Source organism: Nicotiana tabacum, chromosome 9, assembly GCF_000715075.1.
Source record: "Nicotiana tabacum cultivar K326 chromosome 9, ASM71507v2, whole genome shotgun sequence".
Classification (NCBI taxonomy): Eukaryota; Viridiplantae; Streptophyta; class Magnoliopsida; order Solanales; family Solanaceae; genus Nicotiana; species Nicotiana tabacum.
Window position 1 is genome coordinate 104649021 of NC_134088.1, and position 11500 is coordinate 104660520.

Below are 11500 nucleotides of genomic sequence, written 5' to 3' on the forward strand. Positions count from 1 at the left end.
ATATAACAAAATAAAATAATTTAATTAATATGCAACAGTGATCTACACAATTTAAAAACATAATCTTCTACATTTAGCCTGTGCACACACTCGCAACCTCGTGTACACGACTTTCAACACATTACAATTATCACATCAATACCAATCCTAGGGGAGAATTTCCCCCACACAAAGTTAGATAAGTCACTTACCTCAAACCGCGCTCAATTAGTCAAGTAGTATGCCTTTTCCTCGATTTTCCGACTCCGATCGGCTCGAATCTAGTCATAATAATTCGATACAGTCAACAAAAATTATAGAATCAATTCCATAAGAAAATACTACATTTTTCAATAAAAATTCAAAATTAACCCAAAAATCGCCTGTGGGGCCCACGTCTCGGAATCCGGCGAAAGTTACGAAATTTGAACGCCCATTCAACCACGAGTTTAACTATATCAAAATGACTAAATTCCAATAGCAATTCGGCCTTCAAATCCTCAAATTTATCCAAGAGGGTTTTCAAACTTTTCCAACTTAATTCACCAATTAAATGATAAAAATAGTGATGGATTCAAGTAATCTAACCAAAATTGAGTTAAGAACACTTACCCCGATATTTTTCTTGAAAATCTCCCAAAATTGCCTCTTCCCGAGCTCCAATTTGGTAAAAATAGAAAATGGGACGAAGTCCCATTTTCAGAACTTAAACATTCTGTCCAGTGGTTTCTTCTTCGCGAACGCGGTCAGTGCCTCGCGTTCGCAAAGCACAAAATTGTGCTTCCAAACATTGCCCTTCACGAACGCAAAGGAAACCTCGCGAATACGATGCCTTGTCTGGCTTGGCCTTCGCGAACGCGAGCTGCCCTTCGCGAATGCGAAGGCAAAAATCCTTTCCGACCATTTCCCCTTCGCGAACGCGAGGCTTCGATCGCGAACGCGAAGCTTTGCATCTCGACCTTTCGCGAACGCGTGCCCTCGGTCGCGAATGTGAAGCACAAAATGTGCCAGTCCAAATTTCCTCTTCGCGAACGTGAGACTCCCCTCGCGAACGTGAAGAAGGAAACCAGAACAGGCATCAGAAAATTTCCAGCAGCAATCCAAGTCCGAAATTGATCCAATAACCTTCCGAAACTCACCCGAGGCCCTCGGGACCTCAACCAAATACACCAACAAGTCCTAAAATATCATACGGACTTAGTCGAAGCCTCAAATCACATCAAATAATGCTAAAATCACAAATCACCCCAATTCAAGTTTAATGAAACTTAAGAATTTCTAACTTTTACATTCGATGCCGAAATCTATCAAATCAAGTCTGATTGACCTCAAATTTTGTACGCAAGTCATAAATGACATAACAAAGCTATGAAAAGTTTCAAAACTGGATTCCGAACCCGATATCAAAAAGTCAACTCCCCGGTCAAACTTCCAAACTTAAATTCCTATTTTAGCCTTTGCAAGCCTAATTTATTTACGGATTTTTCAAATAAAATTTCGAACACGCTCCTACGTCCAAAATCACCATATGGAGCTGTTGGAATCATCAAAATTCTATTCCGGGGTCGTTTACACATAGGTCGACATCAAGCCAACCTTTTCAACTTATGTTTTAAACTTTGGAACTAAGTATTCCAATTCATTCTAAAATCTCATCGGACCCAAACCAATTACCCCGGCAAGTCACATAATAGTTATAAAGTACAGAATGAGCAGTAAATGGGAAAATATGGCTACAACCTTTAAAACGACTGGCCGGGTCGTTACAATTCTAGCTGTGTGTTTTCTTTCAAACATCTTTATTTTATTCACACCCTTATTTGTATTATTCTAGAAGCTCGTGTACTTATGATGGTATTTAGATATCTCGATTATTATGGATTATTCATTTTATTTCAGACTTTATTTCCGTATTTGTTTCTTTGTTATTTATTAATTTAAAAAATGTGTCAAAATGACTAATTATATTCTAACGTTGGCTTGCCTAGCAAGTGAAATGTTAGGTGTCATCACGGTCCCGAAAGTAAAAAATTCGGGTCGTGAAACATATCCACCAGATTAAGAGAATCAATAGTATGCTGGAAATCTCTAGTTTCTGCCTCAACCACTGGTTGTCCTCCAATTCTATCATCCAAGCATAAGGGAGTATTAAAATCTCCTGCTAGGTACCAAGGTCTAGTTATGTTTGTGCCAATGCTTTGCAAACCAGCCCATGGTGCTTTCCTTTCTTAAATAGTATTTCTCACATATATCACAATAAATTCACAGGAAAATAAAGAGTACCTATCCACCAAAAGACAATGGACAAACTAAATGTGTTTAACGGGCCGGATTGACCCGGTTCCGAACCGGCCTAGACCGGTATTAACCCGGACCGGCTCAGACCGGTGGTAGGGGGCCGTGTAGGGCTGGGTTTGGGGGGTTAGGAGGTTAGGACGTTTACATTTTCATTACCGATTAACCGGACCGGTTAAACCCGGTCAAGAAAAATTACTGTTGAACCGATTAACCGGCCCGACCCGGTTCAATAGTGATTTTCTGATTTTTTTTTTTTTTAAATTCATTTGACCGTTGGTAACGGTTCAATTTGACCATTTTTGCAAGAATAGCCCTTTTTGGGCAATTATTTTAAAAAATAATACTTTTAGTAATTACTAATTTAGCCTTTTGAAAAACTATAAATACACCCCCCTTCTTCTTCATTTCTTCACTCATCTCTCATTTCTCAAACTCAAATTCTCAATTCAAATTAAATCATGCCCCGTGATTCTAGAGTGCGCTCATATGTTTGGGAACACTTTGAGGTGGTAAAAGAAAATGAAGTTCACAAAGTAAAGTGCAAGAACTGTGGTCAAATCTTAAATCTTCGTCGAAAGTGGGAGGGCGCATGCTGTTTAAGGAGGCATATGAAGAGGTTTCTCGAGCGTCCTCCAGAAATTCATATTTAAGATTTTAAGTTGATTTGAGACAATTTGTGTTATTTTAAATTATTAGACGTATTATGCTTAATGTTTTAGTTTGTTAGATTAATTTGAAGTATTATTATGCAATGAAAATTTGAAATGAAACTATGAAAGCCTTTGAATTTAACATTCCAAAAGATGGCCAAGAAGATCATATTGATTATGAAGAACTTACTAAGGCAATGCAAAACCTTTGAAGTTCTAGATTTATATTTAATAATTAAACTTTGAATTTACTCTTTTTTCATTAATTTAGTTGTTAAATGTAAACTTTAATTTGCAAGTTTGAACTTGCAAATTATAAGTGCAATTTTTTTTTCATCTTCATTGTATTCTATTATCTTAAATTCTTAATGAAATATTCAAATATAAGAATTTTAAACTCTTTGCATCTTTTATTCAAACACTCTTTTTATAAGATTTTTTTTTTGTTATATATTTTTACTTTAGTTATACAAAATTAAAAAAAAAATATAAACCCGGCTCGGCCCGACCCCTTAGGCCCGGAACCGTTCCGGTTCAATTTTTGACCGGATGGGGCCGGACCCGTTAAGCCCGGTTTGTTAAACCCGGAACCCGGCCCGGATTGGTGACCAGCCGGTCACTATTTTTCCTGACCCGTCCCACCCGTTTGTCACCTTTAAGATGAAGTGAGCATTACTTTCTATGATAGTGACATTAACATGGTTCTGCTGCCATAATATCCAGATTCTCTCATTATCTACCTCAACATAATTATTAGCAAATGTCCATTCCTTTGCTACTCTAGCAATACTAGTAGCAAAGTTCCTCTCATTCACCTTAGTTTCCAACAAACCAGCAAACACAATATTAAATTTCTTAAGATATTTACACATCTCCCCTTATTTGTAAGGCTTATTCATTCCCCTCACATTCCACAATACACCATTCATTGAGCAGGTATTTGAGTTCCTCCCTCAGGAGGTCTACCAGCTCCCAATATCCCTACAATTCCTCCATCAAGTGGTGAGTAAGTATTCTGCAACCTAACAGGAGACTTACTAGCATCACAACTGTCTGTTGCACCACTGCAGTTACACATGATTTATGAATACCACCTGGAGTTGAAGTAGATCCAGTAGCAGTCATCTCCCCTATTAGTGGGCCCTGACTCATCTTCCCTTGTAGCATATGGAAATTGTAATCATTCTTGACTGGACTGCTTTCTGGAATGAGATTCTTATGTTGCTTCTCACGCATCCTAACAGGTGCCCATACCACCACTGTTTGGTGAGGTACATGTTGCCCTATATGTATCCCTTGTGGGTCTCCATTGCATATTCATCCCTGGTTTGTGACCCTTATTCTCGCCTCTTGCTTTGGAATTCTTCTTGTTCAAGTTCTCTAGTACATGCCCTTGCTGTTGAGTTTTGACCCTCTTTGGTTCCTCAGGGCAGACATGACCAAATTTCACACATTGTTTTGCAGAACAAAGGCTTCCAATCGTACTCAATGTTCTGAGAAAACACTCTGCCTGTTGGATCTGTGATGTCCAACACCTATGGCATGGGTTGAGTGACATCCATGTCAACTAGGACCCTCGCATAAGATATGCGAACCTGCTTTCGGGTACATTCATCCGCAAAAATAGGTTTCCCTAATCCACTTGTAATTTTGCTCAAGGTCTTAGCTCCCCAGCAGTTCAAAGGCAGGTTGGGCAATCTAGACCAAATAGGCATTGTACGAGGAAATTCATGTTGGAAATCAAATGTAGGGGTCCATATTTTAAGAATTAATGGTCTACTGCGCAAAGTGTATGGGACTGAATATAGTATCTCATTTCTATCATGAATATCTAAGAATTTAGCAATATAGAATTCTTCATCATGTAGATATAATTCTGTTGTGCTCACTTCATTCCAATTCTTAGATATGTAGTTACTCATAACTGTATATCTAGGTAACTCACCCATGGTATAGATCACTAGTGCATTATTCCATATCTCTGTTTGCTCTTTAATTTCCTCTTCCTCCAACACAATTGTAGGTTTTCCATTAATCACTTGGGGAGGGATAAAATTCAGAGCCATACCATTAGCAGCTACTCGATTTCGAGGGAACAATCCAACCCAATTTCGTGACAGGTCGTTCTCTGCCTCGTTTTCCTGTGGAATCGGGTCTGGTTCTTATTGATTTGGTATAGATTCCTGTGGGTTTCGAGCTTGTTGCACTGGGTTGACTGCTAATTTTGGAATCTTCACCAATTTCATAGGTGTTGCGACCTTATCCTTCACCACTTCCTCAGAAGGTTTCATTGAGAAAATGGAGTTTCAGCTGTCCCAGCCAAATCGAATTGAGTACCAGTGTTTGTCTTCCCTTCTGGTGTGTTCCGCTTCCCTGCCGTTTGAGATCCAGATGTCGCCGACTGAGTAAGATGAGTTATGGGACTCCTGTTCGCCGGAACCCTCAAACTTGCTGCCACACCTATTGTTTGCTTACACGAAGTATTGTTAATCACATTTCCCTTGGTTTGTTTGCCCATGGTGATTCTCGCGTTGCTTTCCGATTGATTCTGAGGTCTTCCCCGACCTCGCTTTGCCATGGAATAGGGTTTTCAGTGCACGTTATTAGCAAGAAAAATAAGTTATACATTTTATCTAAACCATGGAAAAATTAAAAAATAGATATCCAACATTATTTTCATTCATAGTATAATTGAATTGAATGTTTTTTATTAGTATTAGTATTGATTTGATTTTGGTTTAGGATTTATTTGAGTTGCTAAGCCCAAACTTGAAATAATACGTTAAAAGATAAAACTATGAAAAAGCTTAAGAAATATTTATAAACTACACTACAATAAATATTTTTATGTATTAAATATATTTAAAACTTTTATACATATAGTGTCGAGTTAGTTTGGTTTCAATTTGACTGCTTTTTTAGTTAAAACCAAATCAAACCAAACATGGTTGGGTGTTTTTTCCCAACACCAAACCAAATCAAACCAAACCAAATCATAGTCGAGTTTTTTTTTTCGGTTTGACTTGGATTATCGGGTTGGTATAATTTGTCGGTTTCATTTGCACACTCCTAACGACAGCCCTAACAGAGAAGGGGTATATTTAAGCCATTTGTGAAATGGTAAGGATATTTTTGTACCAAAAATATAACAAGGGTACAATTGATCGTTTTCGTATAGTAGAGGGACAAATTTGAACCATTTCATATGTTTTGTCCAAGTGACGCATATTCACATAAACATTAAATACCGACAACGTACAAAACCTATACTCAGATAATTTAACTATCTACATGTACCTGATAGAGTATTTTCACTATGCACAATTAAGGTAACGCATTATTAACTAGGTGTCTTTTAGAAAATTTTCAATTTCCCGACATTGCCGACATGAGTTGAACTGTCCATAAGGTATCGTCAAGATCTTTAAGTTTCATAAAATTCATTTCATAACACCAACTAATTAATAGATCTTATTTCACCTTCAAATAAAACAAGTGAGTAACCCTTTTTTTTTTTTTTTTTTTGCTAATTTAAACATTTATTCATTACTCATCAAACTCATGAGAAACTAGCTAGAACATCACTAGCTAGAACATCTTCTTTTAGGTCATTGTGCCATTTTTGAGGACTTTGAGATCAGCATAGTACGTTGTTATCCATCCTTCAATGATTTCAACCTCTCTGTTCCTTTGCATTGTTAACCAATCTGGATCTGTTGGCTGGCTAGTAAGAATGTCTAGACAATGGGAACCTACAAAAATAAATAAATAAAATCATGAAAAGAAATATGACGAAACAATAACATGCATGTTAGCAGGGCATATGTAGTGTGAGAATCACATGTTCAATTGAATTCATAACTTTTGACACGGAGTAAAAATTTATTAAAATTGCAAAAATAGTAGATATGAACCCATAACTTTTAAAATATAATGAGTTTAATGCTGAAAACCTTAAAAGTTGAACTTAAAGAGTTCAAATTCTCGATCTGCCTCTGCATGTTAGCTACCATTCTAATTGATGTTTGTATAGAGATTTACTTGTAGTTACTTAAAAAGCGATTCAATTGTGCAAATAGATTTATACCATCGATGTATAGAATTTAAACTTATAATTTATAGTTGATACGTTTGTAAAAAGAAATTCTAAATTCTAAAGAAAAAAATATTTTCTTATTAATGGCATACCGTTACGCGTCGTGACAGCTAGTAGACTATCTGATAGGTCCTGCAAAACCCTAAAACAGAAACACAAACAAAAAAAATGTAAGAGGATAAAAGTTTAACATATGTCACCATATAGAAAGAAGGAAAAGACTTTTGTCAAGTACGTACCCTGCACTACTATAAGGATCTCTTAGTCCATTGGAGAAAATGACGTTGCTAGCAAACCTATGAAGAATTAATTTTATGTCCTGCAAATTCACTCACGTAAGTTTAACATCCCGCGTTCTCGTAGACCTCCCGCGTTCTCGTAGAATTTGGAAAAGAATCGCACCTCAAAAGGGTGTGATGTAGACAGTCTATCACTGACACAAAGTTCAACATATGGTTGCTAACACAAAAACAATTTTATCGTCGCTCTAAATATTAATATCTAATACTCCCTCCGTTTCAATTTATATGAACCCATTTGACTGGACAAGAAATTTAAGAAAAAAGAGAAGATTTTTGAACTTGTGGTGTAAAATGAGGCACAAATATTTTGTGTGGCTATAAATCATTGCTTAAAGGTAAATTGTTTCTAAATAAGGAAAGAGGTCATTCTTTTTGGCACAGACTAAAAAGGAAATATGTTCACATAAATTAAAACGGAGGGAGTATATAAGAAAAAGTAAAATGACAAACCATACATAACAAGGAAAAGTTATAGAATGATGTAAATTAGAGTATGAAAAGAAGAATACATGTCCGCCATAATAAGTTGTGACCCAATGTGGACGAGGGGAGACACCATAGTCTCTCTTGCAGTCTTCTATGAACTCATCCAAACTAAAAGGAGCTGAATAGAACATTGTATCATTTTCGCCTCGTCCTATAGGCATCACCATCTCACTGCATGTCTACTAAAACAAAACTAGGTAGAATTAATTTCTAAATATTATATACTTCAAATATGGAAAGGGGAGCCTTGACATAACTAGTAAATTTACTGCTATGTGACCAGGTCATGTGTTCGAGTCGTGAAAACAGTCTCTAGCAGAAATGTAGAGTAAGACTATATACGATAGACGATTGTGGTCTAATTCTTTTTCGAACCCCCGTATAATGGGAGTTTAGTGCACCGAAATACCTTTTATATAATTCAAACATGGGATGATAATTCTGAAAAATGAAAAACTTCAGCAAACTGTGTTAGCTCAGTATAATTGGTGTACTTACTTGCCAATCCCATCCTAAGTCGGTTTGACCAGGAAGAATATTATAACAAGATTTATTCCCTTCATATGCAACAATTCCAGCAAAAATACGATCAAGAACATCACTTCCATTGGTTGCACCATCAATTCCTCCACAAATCACTGTCACTGGATACCTAGGGGGATCGTCATACTGAGCAGCAACGGCATATGTCGAATCCAAATATCCCTTCAAATCGGAAGAATTATTCAACGGCCTGAAATCCAAAAATCAATATTAAGGGTGTGTTTGGTATTAGGAAAATAATTTTCTAAAATGGTAGTACGGTGTACAAGGTATCCCGCGTCCACATATGGTCCTGCAAAGGGAAGCACCCCGATGGAGACTGATGTAGATATCCTATCCTAATGCAAGCATTAGTGACTGTTTTACACGGCTATCCAATGCTCTATAAAATTTAGAAACAATTTCAAATGGAATAATGGAGAAAAAAATATGCAAGAAAGTCTTTATCCATTTTAATGATAAATAATTTTTTGAAAAATATTTTCGCTTCATATAAAACACACCCAAAATTGAATATAAAGATTAGAAAAAGGCGAAACTGTTTTTTTGAAATATAAAAGGAAAGAAAAGATTACGAGCAAGTCTTGAATTTTTGACTGAGATAGGCGAGTCCATCTTTTGTAGAAGCAATCTTGTCAATTATGGACCATGAATCTCGTATAGTTTGGTAACAGCTCTCACTCGCTTCCTAAAATAATTATGGGATTCAACTTGTTAGTTTTAGAAAAGTGTTAAAAGTACGAAAAATATACGTAATGATTTACTTACTTTAAAATCCTTAGTGACAATCGAATAATATCCATTTTGAGGAGTAATGTCATCAAAATAAAGAATAGGAGCTGATGAAGCTAGAGCACCAAGAGCTATGTGAGGATACTTTAATCGAAACCACGAAGCCAACACTGCACATTTAAAAAAATAGAGTTTTAATATAATAAAGCTCAAACTTTACATTATTTAAAATTAAAAGACTAAAAAAAGGTAAGAAAAGAATTATTTTTCTTTCTTACTTCCTCCATAAGATCCTCCAATGACAATAATAGGAGAATTAGGTGCTGAGAATTGTTCTTTAACATGCAGCAGAAGTTCTGCGTAATCGGCTATTGCTTGTGCTGAATTGAAATAACCTCTTCTATCTTCATCTTTTAGAGCTTCTTCAATTTTCCCAAATGGTATTGATTGTCCGTAGTACCTATGCTGAAAAAACCAAAGCATAAGTTTAGCACATGAAAGCTTGACTCGTCCAACCCGTTCAAGTTGATGCAGCCATTTATTCGTTCAGCCTATTTTGACCAACCCAATTAAGAGCATTTAAAAGTCGGAATAATTGGATTAAATGTACAGTCCAAATTGATCCAATAAAAAACTTATCAATTTATTTATAAAAAAATACTTTTGGTTTAACATATTACATATAGTCAAAATAAAGGAAAAAAATATTAGTTTTATTTGATAATTAAACAAATTATAAATTAATAAACAAAGAAAGTACTAAAACTTGAAAAGAATTATACGGTTTGGGCTACGACCCTATTTTTAGCCCATCTCAATTCAAGTTATTTTTAAACGCATGACAATTTTTTAACTCCCGCAACCCCTAAATTAAGCTCAATGCGCCATTTGATACCCCTAACTTTCAAATACTTACTATTCACAATCAAGAAACATGAGGAAAAATATGACAATTGTGGTTTTAGTTGGTATAGTTGATGGATTAGTGAATTTACCTCCAAGTAAACGAGAAGAGCCTTAAAACGAGGGGCAAAATCAGTGAGAAATCCAATACTAAGAGGATCATTATCAATGGAAGATTCAGCACCAAGATAAGCAAAAATTGGAGAGCTTGAATTGGAACCACCCCAATACTTAGAATTAATTATGTATCTTTGCTTAAAAGTGGAATAACTTTTAGGTCCATAATTGAAGTGATCAAGTGTTTGTGTATAGAAATAAGTCTCAAACTCTTTTGGTAAAGTGGTAGAAGAATTAGAAAGGGTATTAAAATCTTTAAGGATGTTTTTAAGAAGTGGTGTAAGCCTTGGGATTTTATGGGGTTTTACAGAAATTGAGGTTTTTGAGAAGATCAATAAAAGAAGCAAAGGAAGCCATTGGAATAGGAAAATTCTATTCATCTTCATTGCAAATTAAAAGAATTTGGTAATGAATGTTTCTTTGTGATTCTATTGTGAATCTATTTATAAGTATTTTACTCTTCCACGTGAAGCGTGATTCACTCATTTATCTAATAAATTTCCTTTAATTTGCAATGTGAAGCACATAAATAACGATCTAAAGTATCAAAGTATTGATTGATAACATAAAATAAATGGTAACTAGCTTGATATAAGCAATCTAGTCATATTGAAAGTTTAAAAATGATGTAACATTGTCAAGGGATATAATTTGAATTTATTTAACTTTTTATGATTAGATTTTTATCATAGAGGAAGATTTTAATAGTAACACTACTTATGGTTAAGTGCATTCTAAAAATTAAAAAATAAATCCATTTTGCCAGAAGTGACCTGCCTTAACTGACTGGTTTTACAATATTTTAACTTTATTAGACACATAAGTACGCCACTCCAATTTGGAAGGGAATAAAAGAAGAATAACAAATTTTTATTAAAAGTAGCATTCCAAGTAAATACTTCCTCGGAAGGAAATCAAGGTTTCATGGTTTATATATAGTTAAGATCACTAGAATGAACTGGTTATAAGAATTTACCATTCTAATCATCACTTAACATATAGCAGGAATCTGTTATATAATTTATAAATACATACAATGCATACACAACATAAATTATGACAATATATGACAACTTTTGTGTAGTTCCCTTTAAATTTTATGTGGTCTTTAATACTCTTAAACTTGGCAATTTTATAGCCTCGACCTCCCCGACAATCCATGAAGTGTGATACACTCGCTGCCACACTTTTTTTTTGTCCATGTGACAATTTTTACGATAAAATATAAGAATATTACATAATTACCCATTGTGGTAGTCCTATTTTATCACTTGCACCTTTAAACTTTGCTGAGATAAGTATCTTTAATAAAATATGCAGATAATACATAATTACCCCGTGTCTTTGTTCTAAGTGGTATAAGTACCACCTTTTGAGCCCACGTGACATCTGAA

The 11500-nt window shown here is 35.2% G+C and overlaps 1 protein-coding gene across 1 annotated transcript; it reads right to left on the minus strand.

Annotated features, from left to right (window-relative positions):
* Positions 1-6439: 6439 nt before the first annotated feature.
* Positions 6440-10498, minus strand: LOC107825722 (uncharacterized). The gene is made up of 9 exons (XM_016652620.2): positions 10082-10498; positions 9365-9551; positions 9123-9256; positions 8930-9042; positions 8310-8544; positions 7835-7990; positions 7263-7342; positions 7116-7165; positions 6440-6679 (listed from the first exon to the last, which is right to left on the minus strand). Exons 1-9 carry the CDS (start codon positions 10490-10492, stop codon positions 6531-6533), a joined length of 1515 nt encoding a protein of 504 aa, XP_016508106.1. The 5' UTR covers positions 10493-10498; the 3' UTR covers positions 6440-6530.
* Positions 10499-11500: the final 1002 nt, after the last annotated feature.